Source organism: Taudactylus pleione, unplaced genomic scaffold (genome assembly GCF_031769625.1).
Source record: "Taudactylus pleione unplaced genomic scaffold, aTauple2 ptg000421l, whole genome shotgun sequence".
Taxonomy (NCBI): domain Eukaryota; kingdom Metazoa; phylum Chordata; class Amphibia; order Anura; family Myobatrachidae; genus Taudactylus; species Taudactylus pleione.
In genome coordinates this window covers 2,676,016-2,703,403 of record NW_028284823.1, presented here as the reverse complement: position 1 = coordinate 2,703,403, position 27,388 = coordinate 2,676,016, and the positions used below count along the sequence as shown (strand labels likewise).

The 27,388-nt window shown below is 40.5% G+C and overlaps 1 protein-coding gene across 2 annotated transcripts in view; it reads right to left on the bottom strand.

The window, feature by feature from the left end:
* Window positions 1-27,388, bottom strand: part of CACNA1E (calcium voltage-gated channel subunit alpha1 E) — an 851,696-nt gene that overhangs the window by 294,975 nt on the left and 529,333 nt on the right. The window contains exons 4-5 of one of the 2 annotated variants that reach the window (XM_088447158.1): window positions 23,281-23,386; window positions 6,748-6,887 (exon numbers count right to left, since the gene is read on the bottom strand). In XM_088447158.1, the coding sequence (XP_088303284.1) occupies window positions 6,748-6,887; window positions 23,281-23,386 (246 nt within the window). Of the gene's footprint in view, window positions 1-6,747; window positions 6,888-23,280; window positions 23,387-27,388 lie in introns of those variants that run through there. The other variant, XM_088447156.1, reaches the window with a different exon arrangement.

Below are 27,388 nucleotides of genomic sequence, written 5' to 3'. Positions count from 1 at the left end.
GCAAAAATATCTTCCATTGGGTAGCTATGAGACAGGAAGGGGACACACCATGTCGTGTTGTTAGGGGTAAAATGTAATGAAAGGAAAATACCACCTGGCTTTTGTTAGCAAATTCCCCCTATGTGGTAGGTGCAGTAATAATACTGTTCCAGGTCTACTATATTTTTATGTGACTGTATTGTTGTATACTGTATGTACTTTCTTATAGTTTGTAATTTTAACAGATTTAATACAATAAGGAATTGGGTTCTACCTATGCTTTTATAAAACAACTTATTCCCTAGTGGGAGGTACATACTATATATGGGATTTAATTTAAACATTTTTTACGTGTAATTCAAACTTTGCTTTAAATGCTGAAATATACAGTATGTTTACTTAATGCATTAATTTAAGTTAAAATTAGTTAATTACTATAGCACATCCATCTAATTGTTGTAAGTTATTTGGACAGAAAAGAAAATCATTATTCGTTTTATCATAGTCTTTGTTCAATTTGATGGAGCTCAAATAATGGATGTCTTTAAAAGCTCTTTGATTTATTTTTAATTATATTTTTTACTGGTCTTGAGGTTAAAATGTTTTTGTTTTTTTTAATACTGCTATTTTTTTCAAAAACAGAGAATAGCTATTTTAATAACTGTATATCTACCTAATTCCACATTAGCAAATAAGGCTAATTGTATGTTTTCACTTTATGAGCACAAAGAAAAGTCTGAGAACACATCTGCGGTGCATCTTACTGGTTCTTAATATGAATTACTAATGCAAATTATTCACAGCCCTGTGTTGACAATTCACATGTGATAGCTATTTTAATCCGTTTTAAAATTCACATAGGCACACAGCTTCTAACACATATGGCAAAACAATATACTGTATTCCTTCTTAAAGGGGATATCAATTACCATAAATCAAAATGCTCAAAAGCTAACTAAACATGTGAACACTTTTCTGATTTCTTCAAAGCAAGGAGGAAACAAACTCATAAAGATCCTTACTATGGCCGTTATTCAGGTAGTGCTGATAATTTTTTTGGGGAAAAACTGGACTTTTCCCTGTTTTTAAGCTTTAGGCAATTTAAAAAGAGCCCATTTTTTTCCCTGAAAAATTACCTGTTTTCAGGCTTAAACACAAAGAATCCGAGATAAGTTCACGGACCTATGTGTTTTTGCGGGCGGCATCCCGAAAACAGGCTAATTTCTGGAGATTTTTATTTCTGAGCCTGCTGAGGTCCTGAAAACAAATCCCAGATGCAGCGACACTTTGGGGCTAATTGGACAGCTTTGGCTGATCAATTAGCGCAGAGTCATTTACTGCAGCTATATATATATATATAACGGTATGCGGTTAACATACCTACGGCCGAGATGCCGGCCACCGAAATCCTGGCGCTGGAATCCCGATCACCATGAGAAGGCCGGCGCTGGAATCCCGGCTAGGCCGATTGTAAGTATAGCGGAGCTGGGTAGGTGTTAGCCGCGGTGGGGGTTTAGGTTTAGGCACTCCAGGGGGAGTTAGGGTTAGGCTGTGGGAGTGGGTAGGTTTGGTTAGGCTCTAGACAGGGGGTTTAGGGTTAGGCACCACCGGGGAGGAAGTTTAGGGATAGGCACTAAGGGGGGAAGGTTAGGCAGGGGGAGGGTTAGGTTTAGGAACTTCCCGGAAGGTTTAGGGTGCGGGGTAGGGAGGGTTAGTGTTAGGGTGCAGGAAAGGAGGGTTAGGGGGTAAATAGGGCAGGGGAACAGTACTTACTATTCCCCTGTCAGGATTATAGACATCGGAATGCCGCTGTCAGTGTATTGACAGCCGGCATCCAATCTGTCGCTATATGATAACAATTCCATATTTAACATATCAGAAGTAAATTCAAATAAATGCACCTAATGCTGTTATAATTAGTTATTTTATTATTTTTTTATTGGAAAGATTGAGCACTCCTAGGCTATATTTACACATATGCATACACACTGCTTATCGGACTAACACAAGCAGTTCTGCAGTTGTGGAGCTTTTTCCCAACACCCCAAAACATATATCTATTTTAGAGAGGGCAGCAGCATTCACTTTATTCAATCATGACTCTTAGTTACTGTTGTGCTTTACACTGTATATGAATGCATAAATATGCATGTATTATGTAGATCAAATGAATAATCCTTTAAATTAGTCCCACTGTGAAGGCCAGAGATCTGTGATAATATTCTTATTCTACAAAGCTTTAGAATATTGATTCCCAAAAAGGATTTATTTAAATATTTTAGCTTTGTTGTCTCAAGAAAACAACACAACACCCAGAGCCTGAAGAAGACCCCATGGGACCCAGGCAAGATACCGGTTTGGTTTCCACTAATCCCTTCCATTTGCCAAAAAAAAAAACACACACAGAAATGGATGATAGTAAACCGGACCCTCAGTGCCTGCTGGGCATTAGGAAGGAACCTAGGTTACCTAATGGGTGATCTGAAATCATATGCTATGTAATTCATGTGATTCACACTAATAAGGTTGGGAACCACTGCTTAGTTATAAGAGCGTGGATGACCATTCTCATTGTAAGGATTCACAGAGATTTAATATTACAATTGTGCCCCCATATATAGGATCAAGGCAATAATGACAGCATATCCTGATCAGTTACTAACAACTGAGAGATATCTGTAAAGATATTCCAAATGCTTCTGGATACCTTGTTACAGCCTCACCCACACAGAAGCCTTGTTTTCTTTAACATAATTAGTATTGAAACATTGACTCTGAGTACTGCGAACATAAAAGTTAATTCTAGTGGACCTACCCTTCAATGTCCTCTGTTGCAGCCCCAAATAATGGTCATATATTACATTACAGGCAACTCTTGAATGTGAATTTGTACTTACATACTGAGGCTACATTAAAAATAGTGATTATTTGTTTTACCTAGTCACTATTTATTTTTAAATAAACGTGTAGAACTTAATTTTCCAAATCTAATGCTGGCCATACACGCTAGAATTATCGGGGCGATCCGCCTGATATCGGCAGATCGCCCCGATAATTGTAGCGTGTGTAGCGTGCCCGTCCGATGCGATATTTCCCGGTAAACTGTCGGCCGCATCGGGCAGTGTATGCCCAGCCGCGGCTGACAGACAGACATTTCCTGTGTTCCTTCCTATGGAAGGAACAGGGAAATGTCTCCTCCCCCGGGGGTGGAGCGCAGATGTCGGGCTGATACACTGTGAGAGAAATCTCACAGTATATGCCGGCGACATCTGCGGCTGGCAGGCTGCCAGATAAAATGTCTGTCTGTCTGACAGACATTTTATCTGGCCATGTATGCTCAGCATTAGCTATAAAGGACTGTTTGATAAACAAATCCACTTTTTACATTTTTCCTTAAACAGTGTTTGAAATACTGTCAGTTATGCAGAAAAAGACACTTCCACTATTTATAAATGATTTGTAGAAGTTATTATATACCCCTCCTACACAACAATAGGGGATCCCATCAGAGGAAGCCCCTTCCTATACAATGTGGAGTAGCTCCAACTTATCAATGCTGCACAAAGTACTGTAAGACCAAATGTGGAGAGCTGTCAGTAATGCAGAGTAATATAAGGCTCGCCTCAGCACCGCCATGTCACGCAATTGCTGCTGCTAGCTAGTGTATGCCAGTTCTAGGTTCACTAGTTACATTTCTTTCTGATTCCTCTGGGAGTAATCACCATGTTGAACAAGTTACTATCCTTTTATGAAGGCTGAAACGCATTGGAGAATTACATATATCTCCCCAACACCTAAGACTTAGGGTATGAACAGAAAGAAGAGAAAGAAGGCTCTTTTCGTGGGGCACTCTTGTGTAAAGTTTAATTAGTTAAAATATAACTTTTATTTATATCCTTTAAAATTATATATCTCTAGAGGGTATCTTGAAAGATATGCCCAATGTTGATAGGGCTATTATGAATCACATAGACATATGACATACGCACAAAAAACATTTAAAGAAAAAATGCAGAAAATATTTTACTATAATAAATTGAGAACAGAAGTTCTCATGCAGGGCTCTCCTCCTAGTTATTTAGGTACCTATGGCATAAATTGCCCAGATTGTAGTAGTATTGAAGGTACAGTAGTAAGTATGTTAATCTACAGGGTATATGTGTAGGTAATCATCAGATGCTAGAAGATAATGACCATCCGTTATTGGACTTTGGATGATAGTCAAAGATCATGGACATGTATATACAGTATATGTATATTTTTTATTCATTCTATATTAGAATAAGACCGAATGTATGATCCTGAAAGCATATATTTAAATACATTTATCATGGCAACAAGTTGCCCACAGCACCAAAAAATATGTGTCTATATATTTGTTCAAAGAAACAACAGACCAGTATACAAGTGCATCTGTGACAATCTCAATATCACCTATCACTCAAAACAGGATCTGATTTTCTGCATACAACAAGGTGACAATATATAGTATGTGATATTGCCTATAGGTTACATAAGTATAACATCTGGCACAGAATCTGATTATCTGCATATCTTTAAAACAGTTTCTCTTGTTATACAATAGTAGTTCATGGGTGCCGTATGACCATGGTCACCTAATGTAAGCAAATAGCATAAGACATAACAGTAGAATATATTATAATCATACAAGCTTAGTAGCTGCTAGAATAGCCACTGATAATTGAAAATAGAGGACACTGTTGTGTTATCAGAGTCACTAATGCAGAGTATATAGCATGAGACATGATGCAAAGATTGTGAGCACAATCAGATTCCCAAAGGGATGATACGTTTACAGGCGAAACGCGAGTCCCGAACAGCACAGCAGTGGTGATAGATGGTTCGGATCTGGCAGGTGCACATGCCGACCACCTCTCTCTCCATATTTTTCTACAAAAGGGTAAACGTATCAACCCTTTACACCGCATATAAAAACAATACTAATACTTCCCCTATTTTGGGACTGTTATCCTAAAGGACTCTGGGCCTGATTAAGAGTTGGGAATAGAAAAATAAATAGCAAGTAACTGTGTATCTTGGTAAAGCCATGCTGCACTGCAGGTGAGGCAGATGTAACATGGGCAGAGATTTAGATTTGGGAGGGGTCCAAACTGAAATCTAAATTGCAGTGTAACAATAAACCTGCCCAGCATTTGTGGGCTACGTGCAAAGGCGGCCAAGACAAGCCAAGCAATCAGCCGAATGCAAAAAACAAAGTATGTATTTGCGCCCCTTGCAGTGCAACATGGTTTGTCCAGATGCACAGTTACTTGCTATTTCTTACTCTATTCCTAACTCTGAATCAGACCCTCTATGTACAAGACTTTTTGGAATTTAACATACTATACTGGCATCAGACAAAACAAGTTTTGTTCATTATTTAATGTGCTATATTAAGTAAGAGTAATATGTTTAATGTGATATGTTTTAACCCTTGTTAGTTAAGATATTTTTGTACCAAGTACAGTATTACTGTACCTCAGACTGTCTGCAATGAGTGCATTGTGACACAGTGTATTGCAGCCAGCAGTGTTACTGTATTGATGTAGCTCACTTCCAGTAATACATGTCCAAGTACTTGGTATGATACAATCTCCATACATCTCTAGCCAGCTACGACCTTACCTCACTGCCACAAGCACACAATTGCGATCCTAGTCAACTCCACATTTTGATACCAAGTAACAGGTTTGAGCAATACACAACCATTTCTCTTTCATAACAATTCAGCATGATGGCACCCAAAATGGGTAGGGTGGCTATTATGATCTAGATGGCCAGATTTTACATTTAAAAAAAAATTGGGTTGTCAAATGTTAGACTTCAAAATAATCCCAGAGGGGGAGACATCAGAGGCAAACTAATCTTTCATCAACTTGAAAAACATGGAGTTTATTATACAACCTACTGTAGATATTAATTATACAGCTCTAAAACTTAACACATCCAGATTAAAACACTATACTAAACTTGTAGATATTGAAGAACATATCACATTTCTACAAGGTGTCATAATAATAATCACATCATTTAGCACAGTCACATTTTTAAAGTGTAGCACATAATTTATAGTGCATTCCACAATAAATGGATAAATGACACATTTTCTCCCACATCAGCTCATCTTCTAGATACTGTACAGTGGCAGGACCCCAGGACAAAGTAAGGAGGCCAACACCAATCAGGTAAGAGGGGTGGGGAATTTAAAAACGTTTTGCTTTTAGGCAGAATTTGCCTTTAAGTCCTCTTTGCAGAATTAAACTGATAGTTTAATTTTAAACTTTAACACAACTAAACTTTAGCAGAGAGAGTAAAAGAGACAAAACAATTTGTCTATAATTTTACAATCAATAAAGTACAAATTAAGTGTTCTCTTAGGTCTGTACATTTCAAATACGTTATTCCCAGTGAATATCCCCTGCTGTTCAGTACTTGTGTGTGTTTCTTATACAGTAGTGATTTATTTTATCCATCTGACATTCTCTCTTCATCCTCTCCCATTTGCCGTGTCTACAATAACGGAAGTGTATTTATGGCTGGCATTTAACAGATAATGAAACAATAATGTACAATTACTTTGATTATATTTACGAATATATACATCTCCAGATGGCTAAACTAGATAAAATAAAGGCATATAACATTTCCTATTATACATCATTTGCTGTACTTATAAGGGACACAAACCTGCCATGTACCGGCTCTGGCCATAGAGAAGAAGTAAGACTCTTTGCAGGAGACACTCACCCACTCAGTACGACAATAAAGTCCATGACATTCCAGCCATTCCGAAGGTAAGACCCTTTGTGAAACACCAATCCCAGGGCGACAATCTTGATTCCAGCTTCAAAACAAAATATCCCTATAAAATAGGGTTCAGTTTTTTCCTGCAAGGGAGAAAAGTATCAATAGAGGTAACTAGCAACTGAGATAAACATAAATAATGGTGCATTACAGCAGATCATGTGTACACTGCTCAAGGAAATACATGTTTAAAGGACATTAGGGAAATAGCATTTAATATACATTATTCTTAAATATCACAGTTATTTATAAAAGCAGGCCCTTGTTTGTGATGAGCATGCTGTCTAGCTTTGCAGCTCCTGGAATCAGATCAGGCTGTGAATGGCAGCATGGCCATGTCTCACTGTGGGAATCGTCATTTCACAAATAGGGAATGACCCCTCCAGGAGAGTGTGCATTGTTTTGAAGCACTAAATTGCCCCTGGCGGGTGTGGTATAAAATGTTGACATTCATTATATCAACACCATCATATCGACACAATCTTGACATTCAGGATGTTGGTGTGTTCAAAATGTCGATACTTTCTTAATGTCAACAGTCAGAATGTTAACACTCGTATTTTCAGCCTAACCCTAACTGCAGCCTAGCCCTAACCTAAATTGCAGCCTAATCCTAATTGCAGCCTAACCCTAAAACTAATTGCAGCCTAACCCTAATTGCAGCCTAACCCTAATTGCAGCCTAATCCAAATTTAAGCCTAGCCCTAACCCTAATTGCAGCATAACCCTAATTGCAGTCTAATCCTAATTTCAGCCTAGCCCTAACCCTAATTGCAGTCTAATCCTAATTTGAGCCTAGCCCTAACCCTAATTGCAGCCTAACCCTAATTGCAGACTAATACTTTTTGCAGCCTAACCCTAAACCTAATTGCAGCTTAACCCTAATTACATCTTAACCCTAACCCTAACTTCAACCTGACCCTAATTGCAGGCTAACCCTAAACCTAATCCTAAATTCTTGTGTCTAAATTCCAACTGTTGATATTTTGACAACATCGACATTATATCAATTTTAACATTCTGAACCTGTCAGCATCATGGGTTTCGACTTTCAGGCCATGTGGACATCATGGTGTTGGACATTCTGAATGTCGATATTCTATATACACCCCCACCCCCACTCTCGCCTCCAAACACCAATTCACTGCTGCACATACAGTACCTGTGTTAAGTGCGCATGACTCTCATTCACCGCTAAAATTATGTCTGTTAGCAGGGCTGTGGGACAGAGCTCTCAAATCAGTCTGATCTGCCTAAAACAGGACTTCTCATAGATATAACCTATGTACTAAGGCAAATATGGAGTAGAGAATGGCACATATCTATTCTTTTGTCTGTGTTTATCTTGTCTTGGTAGCTTTGTGAGGACACCTGTCGAGGAGTGCGACTGAAGTAGGAGTCAGGTCAGATCTATGGGTTTGGCTCTCTCCTCCACTATCTCATAGGTGGCAAAGGCCAGCTCTAAGGATGACCATTGGCAGGGCAACATTGAATGGAAAAATGTTCACTAACATCATTACATACCTGGGTTAATGCTATGGTTACATTAGGATTAGGGTTAACATTAGGGTTACATTAGTAGTAGAGTTACCATTACATTAGGATTAGGTTTACTGTTAGGGTTACATTAGAATTAGGGTTACATTAGGATTAGGGTTACAGTTAGGGATACATTAGGATTAGGGTTACCATTAGGGTTAGGGATAGAATTACAATCATTAGACATGTTGACATTTCAACAATGTTGACATTACAACAATGTCGACATTACTGTACATCAGTGTTGACATACTGAATGTCAACCTAATAAATGTGGATATTATTTTATTATATACCAAATTAGTTTTAAATTATTACATTATATTATTGTCACTATAATTATTGTAAAACAATTATATTTTTGAAGGATTTTAATACATTATAGCAATAAATACAAAAAAAAAAAGTGTTTTCCCTAAATTGGACTGTTCCTATTAAATACGTATGTATTTATTTATTTTATGAATATATTATACGGTAGCTTGTGTTATATTGTATATAAGTTCTTATTTTCATATTGTTACATTTACATACGTTTATTTATATATACATCTTATATCCGGGAGTCAGATATTTTGTTAATGATTTTAATAAAATTATGAAGCACATATGTGATATCCCTATATAAAGCAGGTTCTGTGGCTCCAGAATATCTATGCCTTTGATAAAGTCACGTGACGAAACATGTTCGATGGTGCGTACTCATACCTGTAGTTGCAGTATCTCACCTTTGTGAAGCTTAATCACTGTTTGTGTGTGGATCTGCAGTCTGTGTGCAGTACATTTGGAGATATTTGGAGACAGCTAATTGCTCCTTCAGCAGCACGTAATCATAGCGCCAATGACTTGCCAGTTCTATTGAATACTACTTACCGGAGGATCACATGAACAATTTAAGGTGCATGCTCAGCTGTGCCCCAAGGACCTTTTCACTACTACAGCAGAATAGTTGGGATTGCCAACTGAAAAAAGCTCTCTCTCTGTGTACCAGAGTCGTAGCTAGACTTTTTTGGTGCACTGTGCCAGAGAGAGCATTGGCGTCCCCACATTTTTTAAATAGCAACATAAGATAGTGCACCTGAAAAAGGGCCATGGACTCATGGGGAAGGGCCAGGGAAGAGATAGGGGAGGCCAGGAGATACTGGAGTTAAAAGAAGAGGAAGCTACAAGTGAGCATGATAATAAACAGGAAAATTGACAGGCCCAAACGGCGCCCCCTGCCCTGCGGTGCCCTGTGCCATGGCACGACTCGCACGACCCTAGTTACGGCACTGCTGAGTACCATCTACAGCCCCTCATTGTTCAGTTGTGATTTCCTCATTGCTCCAACAACACCTCCACTGTTTCAGGACAAAAGTGCTCACTGTGGAACACATGATTCACTTAACATCAATTTGATTTTGGATAATTGTAAGCATGTATTAAGGGTTCAAATGGACACTTGACTACTGAGTTTCACTGCTTGATCTATATAAACCAGATTACTAATATATATACTGCCTGCTGTTTTCTATTCCACTAATAGCTTACTGAAGGTATAAAGTTGTTTTCTTCTTCAGTACAACAGCTTTACATCAATTTTTATTTAATGCAATATATAACCTATATTAACCCATTTGCTGGTTATAGGATTTTGGCATAACTGTATTTTACTGCATCTATTTTAAAGATAAGGGAGCACTGCTACAGTGGGTAGTTTGTATTAGCGGTTTTTATAATATCAGAATTAGGGGTGAGCGGGTTCGAATTTCTGAAATCCGAACCCCCCTGGGCCCCCCCGATCCGAGGCCGATCTGAGTCAGGCTCGACTTTTCCCGCCTGACTCGGATCTGAAATCGAGGCAAAACGTCATCAACCCGCCTTCCGGGTCTCGCGGGTTTTGGATCCTATATAAGGGACCCGCGACGGCGCCATTTTCTCACTCGGCTGTGGACAGTGAAGAGGGAGGGTGGGAGTTAGGGCTGGCTGGGCTGTGTAGTGTAGTGTAGTGCAGTGTAGTGTTGTGCTGTGCTGTGCTGTGCTGTGCTGCTGTTGTCCATAGGGGCTGTGTCCACTCCTCCAGTCCAAAGTCCATAGGGGCTGGCTGGACTGTGTTGTGCAGTCAGTTGTCCATAGGGGCTGTGTCCGCTCCAAAGTCCTGTGCAGTGTCCCAGTCCTAAAGGGGTGCTGTAGTGTTGTCCAGGGGGTGCTCTGTCCATCAGGGGTGCTCCCCCCAAGTGCAAAAAAAATGAATATTTTTTCTGTGTTTGTGAATTGTGTGCGCTGTAGCCGCACGTGCATCAACAAAGTAGTGCCAAGCGTGCGCCTGTGTCATAAGTAAAGGGCCGGCTGGCTTGTCCGTTAAAGGGTGCTGTAACCCCCAAAGTGTACTCCAAACCAAATAAAAAAATATTTTCTGTGTTTGTGAATTGTGTGCACTGTGGCTGCATGTGCATCAACAAAGGAGCAGCGCCAAGTGTGCGCCTGTGTCCCATAAGTAAAGGGCCGGCTGGCTTGTCCGTTAAAGGGTGCTGTAACTCCCAAATGGCACTCCAAACAAAATAAAAAAATATTTTCTGTGTTTGTGAATTTTGTGCACTGTGGCTGCACGTGCATCAACAAAGGAGCAGCGCCAAGCGTGCGCCTGTGTCTCATAAGTAAAGGGCCGGCTGGCTCATTTCTTAAAGGGTGGTGTAACCCACAAAGTGCACTAGTCTCCAACAAAAATAAAAAATTATTTTCTGTGTTTGTGTGCGCCTTAGCCGCACGTATATATCAATATAACATAAATGGAGGACCAAACTTTCTCCGATAAAATAAAATAGGGAAAGATCAAGAACCACTTGCTCCTAGTGCTGTTGCTGCTGCTGGGAGTTGTTCATCATCCCAGAGAGGAAGTAGGAACACCACTACTTTTACTAAACAATTGACCCTCCAACAGTCCTTAGCGAGGAGGATGAAGTACGACAGCAGTCATCCTGAAGCAAAACGTATAACTGAGGCCTTGACTGCTATGTTGGTGTTAGAAGTGCGTCCGGTATCCGCCATTAGTGCAGTGGGATTTAGACAATTGATGGAGGTAGTGTGTCCCCGGTTCCAAATCCCGTCTAGATTCCACCTGCATCATCAAAGTAGCAGCGACAAGTGTGCGTCTGTCTGTTAAAAAGTGGTGTAACCCTCAAAGTGCGCTCCACAAAACAATAAAAAAATTCTTCTTTTTTTTCTGTCTTTGTGAATTGTGTGGGCTGTAGCTGCAGCAGCGACAAGTGTGCGTCTGTCTGTTAAAGGATTACATCGGTGACAGCATCCAAGTAGGCATGTCAGACAGTCCGTACATGTACTGGCAGGAAAAAGAGGCAATTTGGAGACCCCTGTACAAACTGGCTCTATTTTACCTGAGTTGCCCCCCCTCCAGTGTGTACTCCGAAAGAGTGTTTAGTGCAGCCGGGAACCTTGTCAGCGAAAGGCGTAGGAGGTTGCTTCCACAAAATGTGGAGAAGATGATGTTCATAAAAATTAATTATCAACTCTTCCAGGGAGACCAGCTACCATAGCGTACAGAGGGACCTGTGGTGGTGGATTCCAGTGGGGACGAATTAATACTCTGTGAGGATGAGGATGTACACAACACTGAAGAGGGTGAGGAATCGGTGGATGAGGAGGATGAGGACGACATCTTGCCTCCGTATAGCCAGTTTGTGCAGGGACAGATTAATTGCCAGCTTGTTTCGTGGGGGCCCAAACGAACCAATCATTTCAGCCACAGTCGTGTGGCAGACCCTGGCGCTGAAATGATTGGTTTGTTAAAGTGGGCATGTCCTGTTTATACAACGTAAGGGTGGGTGGGAGGGCCCAAGGACAATTCCATCTTGCACCTCTTTTTTTTCTTTACATTATGTACTGTTTGCGGCCTAGTTTTTCAAACTACCATCCTGTCTGCCACTGCAGTGTCACTCCTAGATGGGCCACGTGTTTGTGCCGCCCACTCGTGTCGCGGTGTCGAGGTGTGAGGTGTTCAGAATAGACTGGAAATGAGTGGAAATTAAGGTTATTGAGGTTAATAATAGCATAGGAGCAGAAAAACCCACAAATTCTGTGATTTTAGCTGTTTTTATGCTTTTTTTCAAAAAAATACAGATCCAAAACACAAAACCCAGAACCCAAAACACGGAAGGGTGGTTTTGTCAAAACCAATCCAGATCCAAAACACGAAGAAAGATCCAGATCCAAAACACGAAAAGTGGCCAGTGCACACCCCTAATCAGAATATTTTTTTAGCTTTTGATTTCTGACTCCTTGTATATGTGTTTTTTTATTCTATTACCACAGCTGCACATGTTTAGTGCAGACTGATTGCTTTTGGTATATATCTCTTTCTTGCAAACCTCCACATAGTTTGTCACAGTCTGCAGCATTTTATTATTATTTGCTGTGATAATCTATTGATATAACATTCTTTGATTGATTTTATTATTATTTGCTGTGATAATCTATTGATATAACATTCTTTGATTGATTTTATTATTATTTGATGTGATTGACTATAAAGCGCTGGGAAGTGTTTTTCTTTTTCTTTTTAACAAAGAAGGTCAGTCTAGGAGACTAAAGGTTTCATGCTGGTACATTATCACTCTCTTCATTTTGGCCACTGTATGCTGGAATGGAATGGGATTGAAATACCGACGGCTGCTTACCGGCGGCATTCAGTCCGCCGGTCTAATAACTGCCTCCCTGCTGGAACTAGTGCTCAGGATCTATTCCTATTTTCTGTGAGTAGAAAACTTGCATACTATGGTGGAAAGTTATCAAACTTTCTAAAGAGGACAAATGGACCAATAGCAACCAATCAGATTCATGCTATCATTAATTTAGTACATTCTGTAAAATTATAGCTAGAATTTGATTGGTTGCTGTGTCCTCCATGTTTAATTTAATTTTAATAAAGAAAATAACCCTTTGCTGTCAAATAGTGTTCTATGTCTATTTGTAAGCAGATCAATATTATACAATATTCATGTTCCAAAATTGGTATGTCTACTGCATGATTTGAAGACTTAACTCCATAATCAAAGAATACTTTATACAAGTCAACAAAATTAAATGAAGAAAACTGTTATTAATATATATCTCACTTCATCATATTCTGCAAAGAAGCAGTGTCATTACCAGTGAATGATATACTGTGCAATAAAAACCATGCTCCGCATGACTACATTCACTACATTCTTTGAAAAAAGCAAAAGGTAACAAAAATAATGGATAAACCCATTAAACCTAACCGGTGCCGGAGCAGGGCGGTACTGCACCCTCTGCCAGCCCTGCCCCATGAATACGTGTCATCATGATGTCATGTCGAGGGGGTGGGACCATCAGCACCAGGAAGTACAGCGCTGCCCTGTCCTCAGGATGCTCCCAGTGGCTTTAATGAATGCAGGGTGCATACCTAAAGCATCCAAAGACTGGGCTGACGGCTGCACCTGCAAGGTGCTGTTCCAGGCACCATGCAAGCCAAATGCAGGGGCGTGGGGCAGCAACGGCGCCACCCTCAGGACCCTGCACCCTGAGCGATGGCATCATTCATACACCTCGGCCCTGAATTTAACACTGTTTCTAGAATATTTATGTGACTCTACACTTGGTAAATAGAGAGGAAATCAGGAGCACATTTTGCATTTGGTCTGTCAATTATAGCCACATAATATCCTGGTTACACATCTAGGAGCTGATGCAAATTTGGTCACAAAATGGGCAAACATTACTCCAAAAAAACAGTGCAATATGCAGAGCTTAGGATGTATCCTGGGCAGTAATACTGGAGCATATGCATCTGGTTTGTGCCAGGCACATGTCGCAGACAGTTATGCCCCATTTGCGCCCGATGTGTAAGTGATTTACTTTATGTGCAGCTGACGTTTTAGCTATTAGGCATTAAACTACCAATTTGATAAATAAAGAGAATAAATCAGCTCCTTTAAACACTGCAGCTAAAGACTAAATGAAGTGGCATTTAAACAAGTCAAGGAAAACAAAGTGAAAATAAAATTTACTCTTCTGGTTCTATGTTAACTCTTCTTAAAATTCTAGTCAAACACTTAAAGGAAAGAAAAAATTGGGACTAGTGGTTACCGATCGATTGGCCTTTGACAAACGTACATACATATCGAAACGCGTTAGCTGGTGTGTGGGAGAAACTATTGGAGCAACCTGTTTGAGATTGAATATCTGAAGGAGAGAGTGTGGCATATACTGGAGAAGCTCAGAACTGACCCTTGTTCTCGTATTACAAGCCTCTGCTCTTCTATGCCCTGTTATGAAGCCAACCATTTATTTGTACTCTTTGTGATATGATTGGAAATGGGGTTACTTATGTGTAAGTACAAACTATTAAAAATTACCAGTTTTATTGGACCATAGTGCACTAGACTCTTTCCTTTCATTTTTCTTTATGATCCTACTGCCTATTTTAATTGGGAGATCCTTTGCCCAATATATGAAGGCTCCCTACTGTATGAAAGGCTCATTATTACCAACTCAAAGTAAGGATACCCAACTATTTAATTGTTTGCTGTGTGAGGCTTAATGGACCTGTGCGGTAAGGGAACTCTGGACTGGAGGAGTCTTTCACGTCTTGCTTTATTCACAGATGTGATTGATTTAGAGTAAGGCACTATTTTACCAAGTTTTTCTTTTTATGTATTTCAGAAGACTTCTAAGAAGAGTTAACACATCATCCAATGAGTAAATATTTATCAAACTACAAAAACATCTGTATTACAGCAAAAACATTTCCCAGTCTTGTGTACACAGATGCACAAAAAATATTACTTAAACGCACTCACAAAAGTGCTTGAACGACAGATGCACAAATTAGTGTCAGGGCACCATTCACAAACATCCAATCACAAGCGGTTCACTACTGCCTGCGACCGTCATTATTAGCAGCAGCTATTTGCACCAGCCACTTACCATCAGCCAATAATACGGCTTCTAAAGGCGTATATGCGTCTCGTCCCCGTTCTTACTGTACTTGCCATATATTAGAATTCCCAAGTTCCAACCAAAAAGGTGCAAGCAGGCATAAGTGGCAGAATCACAAAAATTAGCATGGGCGCATATGCGTGCGGTCCCTGTTCTGGGCATGTGCAGAAAGAATTCTTGTAAGATCCACTATGCCAACTGACCAGGGGTGTCCTGAGGAGCGGTGTACTTAATTACCTGGGCCGGTTGAAGTTGACTGGTATTTGTCTGGATCAGCAGCCATCCTCACTGCTCTGCCCATTACACTAATATATAGACTAATGGACTCATTAATTTCTGCATTACTTGGACCATGGACTTGGAAACTTTTCCAGGGCTGACTAGTTGCTTCATTAAAAATCTAAACTAAAATACAGCCTCTTACAGCAGCTAAGTCATGTGGGAACACAGATGGAATGATTCATACAAATCTAATATTGGCTAACATGGCTGCTACAGATGTACCTTTGGTAAAGTAAATGGAAATTGTGTAAACCTTTCATTGAATTGATTAAGTGCCCCATCTGTATTCACCATGCTGCTTGTCTGGAAATGTAACATACTATATTTAGTCAGGTGAAATGTATAGTTATATTTGAAAGAAAAAAAAACATTTATAATTCTAGTGACTTGAAAATCCTCTTGTGAAAAATATACAAACGATTTATGTGTATGATTTATAGAATGTAGTCAAATAAGATGCATGAAAAATAAATGTCATGCTATCTAAATGTGAAAGCATTTTAAACATGCCATCCTAAAATGCAGTGTGGTAAAAGCCAGGGCTGTAGCGAGGGTACCGTGGACATTGCCAAGGGAGTGATGACTTGGATGCGGCACGACTAATGCCCCGGCCTGTAACTTAAATGGTGCCCAATTGGCCAAAGTCATGTGGTGCCACGGCACAATGGATGATGTCTTCCAGGCAACATAGAGTACATAATAAACTGAAGTGCGAAAAGTCACGGGATAGATACCTAGTATTGTGTAGGACCCCCTCGAGCCTGGCAAAGTACAGCAGCTCGATGTGGCATCGACTCCACAAGTGAGCGGAAGAACACTGGAGAGATGTTGACCCATGCCATCTGGATAGCTTCCCACAGCTCCCTGATATTTGTAGGTGCAGGATCTTGTGTGTGGGTGGTAATGTTGTGGATTGAGGAATGTTGAATGTCCGCACAACTTCAGTAATGGAATGTCCCATCTGTCGGGCACCCACTATCATGCCCCATTCGAACTCCGATAATTAATGTTGTCTTGCCATGAGCAGCCAACTGGTGTTCTAACAGACTCATGAGATGTCAGATTACAACTGATGGAGGTGTGGGCATTTCCAAGATGCCACAGTATGGTGATGCCACATACCATTACCTTTACATACCATGACTTTTGGCACTTCAGAGGATAACCAATTAAAGGATAACTACATTGTTTGTGTGGAGTTCTTTGACTTAAATTTACAATTAAAAAAAGAAGTAGAATTGCCTTTGTCTGTAGCTGTTTGGGTCCTAGTGCCTCTCCTGATCCAGAACCTTTATTGTTGCCCCAGGCCTCCTAATTTTGCATCAATGCACTGATAACTCATTGGCCAGTTTCATATTCACCAGTTTTTAGAGTAGAGCAGTGGTTCTCAAACTGTGCCGTGGCACCCTGGGGTGCCTCGGGATGCTTGCAGGGGTGCCTCATCTTGGTGGACCAACATCATATCAAATTATTTATGGTCAATGTAATGTAAAAATGTGGATAAACAGAAGCACAAACCTGTACACCAACACATAACTGAACCTAAGGATGACAGATAAGCACAACTTACTTATTATTATTATTTTTTAAAATTTGTCATTAACCACTATAGGTTTTAAAGGATTCATCAATGCAAAATTAGCTGGAATACCTAGGGACCAGTAAGTAAGTAATCCTTACACCACTTGTGATTGCATATTGAAGCCTATATTGTATTATTTTGGAGTAGCAGTGTTTTTCAGTATATGACAAACTTTTGGCTTAGGGGTGCCTTGAAAACAATGCTGATACTCTAGGGTGCCATTATTCAAAAATGTTTGGGAACCACTGGAGTAGAGTAATGTGTTGTGAGACACTTACAGGCATTGGCTACCCGTGTGAATGAATTGCACATATGAAGTATCATTCTCATTTAATTTTAACTCACTGAAAATCACCAAAAATGATTTTGGAGAACTTTTAAGGTAGTTGCCCAAAACCTCTCATTTATGGGGCACCTCCATAGAAATACCATTGCCCTCATTACTGGAAAGCTCATTCTGGCTCATTTTCCCTGCAGCATATTGCAGAGTTACTGTATACACAGATTGTGTCCATCAGGGGGTGAGCTGACTCTCAGCTACATGCTTTATGGATAATGTTTGGTAAAGAAAAATGAGTTAAAAGTGGACATTAATTTTGATTATCTCCCCATTATCAATGTATTTTTAATGTAGGACACGTATTAGTAGTAACATTAATAGTGATCTATCATTTTCACATGCGTTATTTATTTAACAAATGTAATGAGATTTTGTAATATATAATAGTTACAGTATGACAGCTGCTTTGTAGCTCTGTCACAATCAAAGGCCACATACTGTATAATGTATTGTTGATCTGAATCTATATACAGTGTTTCATAGGAGCATAATCATATTGTTTTTTTTGTATGTACTAAGTAGTTTGCCTGGCCAGGCTTTTTTATGCTGTACAGTTCTTTTAATGAAAGCTTTTGTACATTTTTCACAGGAAACATGTTTCAGGTAGGCCATTAGTATTCTATTTGAGTTTCATATTTATTTTTGTTATTCTCAGAATGTACAGATTTTCTGTAAAAATTTTTGTTTTCACCTTTTTTTCAGTATTGAATTATTAGAAATAGTACCTGCAGTATTATTGTATAGTATATCATAATAAATTATATTGTTATGCTACTATTATGTGACTTTAAAATATTATGGCGTTCTCCTGTCTTATAGATTAGGTATTGACTTTTTAAGAAACAAAAAAAATCTCAATGCAATATTGTTTATTCATATCCCCAATAAGATTGCAGAGACACCTTCCTGTGCCCTATATGTTACTGATCTGCTGCTGCTCCTCACTCCCTAGTCACTGTTTTCACTAAACGATGAAGAGAGCACAGTGTCATGCTAAGCACCTGTTCTTCCTCCTGCACTCTGGCTGGCTGTATGAGTACTCTACTCCTCCTGCAAGAAACCACACTACATAAAATAACTGCAGGAGGAAGATCAGGTGATGTCACACTGTGCTCCCTCTTCCATTTAAAGGGTGAGGGGTAGATTTACTTAAGGTCGATTTTAGATTGATTTTAAATTGATTGACATCGACATTTCTGGCGGCAAAATCTACAAATTGAACATCCGTCAGTTTCAACTTCATTTGAAATCCGACGTCAATGTCAGTTGGATTTTGTAGGTATAAATGCAGTTGGCTTTGATTATTTAGTTCAAAACCGACAGCAAATAAAACCTAAAACACAATAACAACAAACCCATCCAAAAAGGAGCATTGCACAGATCACTATGATCTGTGCTGTGCTACTTATGGGTAAAAGTAATAAATAGTTACAAATTTAAATAAAAATTAAACAAAAAATGGTGTGTGGTCGTCCCCAATAAAACTATAACCATCCCTGGACCAATTAGCCTACTTTGGTACTGGATTCGGTGTGAGAGCCAACCTATTTTTCTATAGCAAGCACAGGCAGAACCATCCAGTTTCATAGCAGGGGGACACACAGCGTGGGGTCCACGTGCCATCACATTAACCAGCCCCAAACTAGTTAGCCCAGGGCTGGTTATCCTTGGAGAGTGGGGACCCTAAAAATAAAATGGGATCCCTCCTCCTGAGGAACAACCAGCCATAAAATTGCCTAGGCTCTTTCCTACACCCATGGCTGATGAGTGCGGGGGTAATGTGTGAAAATGTGTGAAAAATAGAAAATAATATTGTTCTTTACAGTGGGACTACAGGTCCCAGCAAGCCTGTCCTGTCATGATGCCATTAGTGCGAGCATGCCTGGACATTAAGTACCTGCTGGCAGGGTCGTAGAGAGGCCGTCGAGTTCAGACGAAGTGGTCGTGGCCTAATTACGAGAGGCGTGGTCACATCCCCTTAGGATTTTTAATACAGAAACAATTTTTGCAGCGCCTCGTAGCGGCACTGTGCATTGGTGGGGAGGGGGCACTGTGAGTCCCTCAGCCCAGTGCAAAGCCACAGAGGTCCGCGATCAGCATGATTGCTCCTCCCCCACAGGCATAGGAGACTGCTGCGGCCGCTGAATAGCAGCCGTGAGCAGTATCCCGCTGCAGTCCAGCACACAGCAGCGTGTGCTGGGCTGCTGTGTTTTAAGAGGTAGGGGGGGGTGGCGCCAAACCCCGGCCCCTCCAGCAGCCTGGGCTCTGGTAATTAGTACCCGCTCCTCTCCTCTCTGCACCCCTGCATGCTGGCACCTTTAGTCCCACTGTAAAGAAAATAAGCAAATGTCGCAGCCACCGGGAGATGTATTGAGACGCCCACCTTTGGCTTTGCAAATTACAAGCATCTGCCTACACAGACGCAGCATCGGTCGCAGATCATTGGATTGTTGCTGTCCTGAGTAAGCCGGTACCGCAGAATGGCCATAGGAATTGGAACGCCGGAGCCATATTTCTTGCGTACGGGATCGCAGTCACAGGCTGTGACACACACCTGAAACAGTCGCTGCACACCTGCGTTCTATGCCGCCACTCCCCATTTCCTTCCCCAAACGCTCCCTGACTCTCAATTATACTACAAGTAATCGTTGCGAGCGACTTCGGTAATGTACCTTGACGCATGCACAGTGCGACTTAAATGCCGATTATCGCTCAACTGTGAAAATATCAGCATAGCGTATAACTCTGGATCATTGAAAATTATTCGTGGCACATTTCTGTGTTTAAATGTTTTTATTACGATGATCTATAAATTAGTTTTTCGACAAACATTTATCCCGTTAAATGTATATGGGTGTGGTGGGCGTTCCAGCACCCTTGGTCTGTCTTTTGTGGGCTGGAAAAAGCTACATTATGCAGAGCCCCTTACCAGCTCATTTCAGTAATGATGCTCCCCTTGCACTGAACAAGACTTGAGTTCTTGCACTCCTACATCTATCGTCTTGACTCGAAAATCCATGTGTTTTCCTACTAAAAACAAAAGTGCATTTGCGCAAGTATGTGTGATGTAAGAAAACAGCAGCTGCATTGTGCTTTTGGATTTTATAAGTGGCTGTAAGACCCAAACCCAAAAAACTCCATGTTATTTGCACCATAGGATGCCTTTAATCCCTACAGTATGTGGAAGTTTAATCCCTTTCTGTTTGCAGATGCTGGCTGAGAGCGACTAAATTCTATCACATCAAGTTCCTTATAATCACCTCTGAGCTCTATATACTGTAACCTACAGTGTTGTGAGGAGGGGGGAGTAATATTTCTTATTTATGCTGTGGTAATAATCCGGGATCAGAGACGTACTATAAATGGAAATAAAAATCAGCTGAGAAGAAAACTAGGGACGCTCCACTAGCCAATTATAAAGATGTCCAGATCAAATTTGATTGAGTGGGAGACAGAAAAATCAATGATTTATTTTTTTATGTCTGACCTTCATTAGGATGCGCACACCCGGGGCCAATTTTTTTTTTTACTCAATGATTCACTTTCAATAAGATACAATTGCTTGTATATATCGATCCGGTGTACAGTGCATCCTAGACTGTCCTTTAAAAGACTCGCCTGTCTTGCTTTTGGAAATCTATGAAATAGATTAAATACATAGGGGAAGTAACAGGGCATGATATTGTAAAAGTGATGTTGCGGTTTTAAAAGCGCCAATTTCTTTTAAAGTAAAAATCAGGTTGGTTTTACATAGAGATATTTTGTTGGACTTCTGTTTAATCCTTCCACTTCCATGGGCATGTTACACACAGAGTAATGAGACTAATCAGACTTGCCTATTCTCCTGGAATGTTCAGGAGACACCCAAATTCAGAGCGTTCTCCCCCACGTCCAGAATGTAGGCAATTCTCCCATATTCCTGCCACTTATCAAGTGAAAAGGATGGTTTGGGGGCCTGATGAGGACACTGTGCAGCAGGGGCAGGGGCCACAATAATGCAAATCACTGTGCAGCGCTATGAGCTCCTCCCACCACCCCCACCGGCATTTCCCACTGGACATCATTTAAATGTCATCAAGTATGATGTTAAGACTGAAATAAGCGCTAAAAAGTGAATGATGACTACACCAAGCTTTAACAAACATATCAGTTCCAACTGGTGCTGAAAGTAAAGATGAATGTTTGCAGTTAGCTTTTCCATGAGCCAAGCATGGTTGGTGTAGTGGTCAGCATTATTGCCTCAGCACTGAGGTCATGAGTTCAATTACTGTCTATAGCTTTATCTGTACGGACAGGTCTGGATCTAGACCTTATGGAGTCCAGGGTGCCCCCATTCCCCCCTCACCCCACACCTTACCAAAATTAAACATCTCTGGACTATGCTTTTAACCTGTCGGTTAATATGTGTATTATGTATTTCACTTAGCAAACACTATCATGTGTCTCACACACACAACACACTGCTGTCAGTCACAGCAGCAGCAGTCAGACTGTCACTTGTCTGACACTCAACCAGCAGGGGGCGAATGACAAATGTAAGAGGTCCACCACAGTGGCTGGAATAGATTACAGGGACTGAAGAATGCGGCGGACGGGTCATGCTGGACGCCGAGGCGAAGCTGAGCGGATCCTTTCTCCTACCTCATTCCTCACAAATGGCAGACATGATGACATCACGAGGTTAACTGGCTTCTAACAAAAAAAATAAAATGATAAGCCTAGTGTGTATGTGTGTCAATGTGATAGGGATTATAGACTGAAAGCTCTACCGGGAAAGGAACTGGTGTGAATGACTGAAATATTATCTGTAAAGCGCTGCATAGTATCTGTGCGCTCAGGGGTGTTTTAAGAGAGTGTTCGCTGGCCATCCGGGGGCCACCTCCTCTCACTAGTCTGTGTCCGGAGTGTAATGCGCATGCACAGGTCACCGGGAAATGGCGCGGCAGCCATTTCCCTACAATTTCCCTACTGCACATAATGGCGGGAAAATGGCAGCGGTGGCCATTTTCCAAGCATTTCTGTAGCGCCTCTCCAGCAAACGTGGGACTTCGGAGAGGTAAGTATTAAAGTATGGGTGCAAGGTGTGCAGTGTGGGCCCCCTGGACCCAGGGGCCCGTTTGCACCGCACCCTGCACCCATTACAGATACGCCCGTTTGCACTATATAAATAACGTTAAATAAATAAACTGTTAATAAGCCTATTTTTACTCTTTCTACTTATTATTACTCAGCCCCCAGTAAGTATATTAGTTGCTAAAAATTTACAATTTTATTGTTTTATTGTTTGATTTTACTTAAAAGCCACCATCAATAGGGAAGAGCAGTGGACAGTTATGATGGTAAAAAATAATTATTTTAAAGTCGCCTATTGTCAGACTGCTGGGAGTCCCATACTTGCTGAGATACTTTAACTGATGCTGCACTCGCCAAAGATTATCATCTAAATCCATCCTGTGGGATGTGTGATTCTATCATGGTTGACAGGTTGAGATGAAATGCTGGCTGACTTAATGAATGTCTGTGATAACGTGGAGCTATACTAGTAATAACCATTCTATGAAACTGCTAACATTTTTACTTTAAAAAAAAAAATCAATAAACCTCAAAGAGGAGAGAATACAATAAAAGTGCATTATAAGATGGGATAACGTCAACTCTTTTACTTAAGGCAGAGCATACATTATTCTTGAATATACTTTCATGCATTATAAGATGTTAAATATTGAACCAAAACATGACATCAGAGTGTTTGGAAGGACATTATAATGAGACTTACCAATCTACGAGCCATGGGTGTCTTGTCGTCTCCAGGAAGGTGCTGCTCCAGTGCCAGGACAATGCAGTTGGCGATAATCGTGGCGAGGATCATGTATTCAAATGGAGTAGATGAATAATTAAGGAAAAGAAAGGTAGCAGAAAACACACTTAAATATAATATACTGTATATTGGTTGATACTAAGGGGTTTGCAGATTCATCTCTTTATATCTACAGTACTAAGAAAGGATATATTTACCCCACACAGTCAAGCAATGGATCATCAGTTGCAAAATTGCAAATACTTTAAAGGTTTACTTTGATTTACTTACATTTTTGCATTTTCCTAGAATTTCTAAACGTTAAAGTGGAACTTACAATGTTTTTGAATGTTTTTTTATCATGGGTAAACAGGAATTAGGTTGGCACAGGTATCTCATTGATAATGTTTCATTCATTTTGCCCAACAGTACAAAGTCAGATCAGGTGACTGCAATTGAGAACACATGTTAGAAGTCAGGTTGTCTCTATAAACGCTTGAAGGGCTGTTTCCGAGTTGCACTCTAGTCAGAATGCATTCGCATCTCACGATGTTTAGCCAACATACTCAACTTAGAGCAGGTACAAGTGATTGAGTTGTGCAGTGCAGCTTCCCCCAGGGAAGTCTTTCACTTCTGTGAAAGACTTCTCCTAAATGCCGGGGCTATAACTCGCGGGGACAGCGGTTACCCCAACCACTCTCCCTGCGAGTTACCGGTAGTACATAGCTGGGATATATTTATTAAAAATTTAAATGTCCCTGGCGAGTTAGGTACAAAATGATGGCGGCTGGTCCACGATTATAAGTACACAGACCACTTAGAATCAGGCCCTAAGTTTCGAACAAACACACAAACATATTGCATTTATTACACAGTATTCTTGTAATGTTGACAAGAATTAAACTTTATACTTAAAGAGATCTAATGCACACATGACATAATTTAGAAAGCTCACTAGAATCAGAGCACACATCATCCTGGCTTTCCAGAACTCCACATAGAACGTCTGTCTAGCTCACATCAGGATGCACTTGTACTGTACACTCTTCTCTGGAGAGATATCTCAACAAACTAGAAGTATACCTAATGTGAGAATGGTGTTTTGTGCAACACTGAGAATGCTGCACCAAGCGGTTTAGAACCACCCTTTCATTAAACAAAAGGTTCCTTTTCATCCTTCCTAAGATGATGCTCCATTATTGCTCATTCATGGCTTAAATTAATGATAATTAAAATATGCTAGATCAGCTGGTGCAAAAAATATTGTTTTTCAGAGTAGAAATTACTGTTTGTCCCTCAGCATAGTAAGGACAGACCCCACCCCCAGAAAACCCCTCACCATCTGCAGTCTCTCCTCTGGGAGATGCCTGGAAGAGAGATGCTGCTAACTTGTGGTGGCAGTAGAGCCAAGCAGGTTAGATCATGAGGGTGTCCCCCTTGGATATAATCCTGCAAATCGCGAGTCAATGGAGAGAGCGTGGGGATAAAATGACATGTCTCTCAGAGAAATGTGTAATGTTGGCTCCACCCTCACCCCAAGGACTCACAATTCCCGGCATTCGGCATGATTCAGATCCACACGCAATGTCGATAGTTTCACAATTTGAGTGATTGTTAGCCATTGCGCTTGCGTGAAAGCCGCATTACGCAGGCGTGACAGTCGTACTGTGCATGCGCAACAATTGTTTTGAGTGGCAGTTAGTCAGCGTTTGGGGGAGGTAATGGTGGGGTGGTTAGAAAACTGCAGGCGTGTTGGACCTTTTAAACACTGTTTCCTTTGTGTGCATAAATTAGCCACTGTGTTATTACTCCAGCAGGAGAGCCCCCTGTGTGACTGGAGACACTCTGCGTCTGCGGCATCTTAGACTTGCTCAAAAGACTGATGGCCGTCTGATCTGCATCCGATGTTTCCGGTTTTGTTCATGAGCGGCGGATATAAGATATAAGATGCTTTCAGTGGGCGTCTCTTGGCCCTGGACAGTGAGTGGGTCATTAGCATATTTTCACTGTTACGTTCCATGAGAAATCGCAGCTGCAGTGGCATTTGCATGCAGATCTGAATCAGGCCCACTGTCCTCCCTGTCCTGTCCAGGACGCTAGGGCCACCTATTTCTGGTCATCAGTGGGGCTACCGGCAAATCTGAACTATACCGGAGGTTCCAAGAGAGAAGGCAAATATGCCCCACACCGTTACCTAATTGCAGCAATCACTATCTATGCCTTATCCATACTTTGCAAGGAATGTCCTCACTCTACTCTAATAGGCTGGTGCTCCTCAAACACTGCCATCCCGCTACATGAATAATTAAATCCCCTTAAATTCCACTCTGATCGGTGACTAAGAGTAGAGTGTACTTTAGGGAAAGGAATAGGGGGGAATTCAATTACCTGTGGTAAATTACCGTGGGTAATAACGGGAGGTAGCCTCTGGCTTTAACACCCAGGTCTATTCAGTTAGCCCGATAGCCTTGTTAACACACATTAAAGAAGTGCATTAACATAGGTTATTGGGTGTTAACACACAGGATCTGGTTGTCACCCTATAACTCAGGAGATCCAGAAAGAAATCCCCGATAAGCGGGACTAATTGAATACGGGCCAGTGATCAATTAGCACCTGTTCAGTTAATGCGGTTAATTGAATACCGCCCTAAGTATGAAAACCTGCAAACATCACAAAAACATTTCACATAAGATAAGTGACTCTGATAAATTATGATCATTAATCTAGTGGAATTTGAGTTTTAGGTGTAGTTCCACTCTGTTAGCTTTTCCTGCTGGAAAAATAGAGTGCTCCTTACATACTGTAGTTACTTTGTAAACACAATTACTTTGATTTTAGACCAGTTAGATATTAGGTTATGTAAAGGATTGTTTTATATGTGGAGCGATACAGGTTACGGAGACATTATCTTACAGTAGATTCTGAAATATTTATTTAAGTTGTCACAATGTGTCATGTAAGAAATGTGAGATGCTTTAAAATATTTGCAATGCAGTACAATAAATTTTGCACACAACATTCTGCTATTCATGTGGTATGGCAAGTAATAAAATCATTTTTTACAGCCTAACCATATTGCCTTTAATCATTTATATCATTGGTAAATAAATTATGAAAATTTTGTCAAGACCAGACATTAACTAAAGCATGTTTTATAGCAAACAAGAATTGCAAAGTTACATCCTTGTAGCATAAAAGTGACTCACTTTTGATCAATGGCCCTTTAATATAACCTGCACCCTCCTATCTGTGTTCATGAGAAGAGAGGGGGCCAAGATAACACAATTCTCCTAGAATCACGTCATTGCATCCCCCTTACCGGCAATTGCACTTGGACTCCCCAAAGTTTGGGCATCTGCAGATGTTCAGGGAGAGTAAGCATGTACGCAACACCCACTTAGCAAACTGTGTTCTGCCAGTAATCCTACTGTTAGGCCAAGACGATTTTGCACTTGCATTGTGCTTGGGCACTAAAGTATTTTTAAAAATATTATCTGCAATTTCGAGATGAGCAGTTCGGTTTGCTGAAAACTTTACACACCCGAACTTTGGGGTTCCAAGTCGAACCTAGTCCCAGCTTGGATCACTTTTGGGGTTCCGAGTGGAACCGAGTCTCTGCTCAAGTTTTCCCGCAAATCAGATTTTGGATCTAAAAACGTGATCTCAAGTGCTTTTGACTGAATGTAAGTCCCCTCTCGTGAATGAGTCAGAATTGATTGAAATTAATGTTACTGATGTTAATAATACTATAGGTACAAGAACAGGTCCAAGTTACATCATTTTAACTGTTTTTATAAAGAAACACTTGAAGGTGGTTTTGACAAAACTAAAACCATAACATTTGAGGGTGGTTTTTGCAAAAAAAACAACATGGGGGTCAGGACAGATCTCTAATAAAATTATATAAAAATATAAAAAAACATTAAATATTTAAATGCTAGTAACTATTTAAAAAAGTTTTTATTTGAAGAATGAGGCATTTTTCCATTCATTTTCTCCTGTTATCGCCACCATGAGCTACTTGTACCGCCTTGGTCCTTGTTAAATAAGCTTCCCCAGGCTTTACATGGGAAAGGTACTGCCA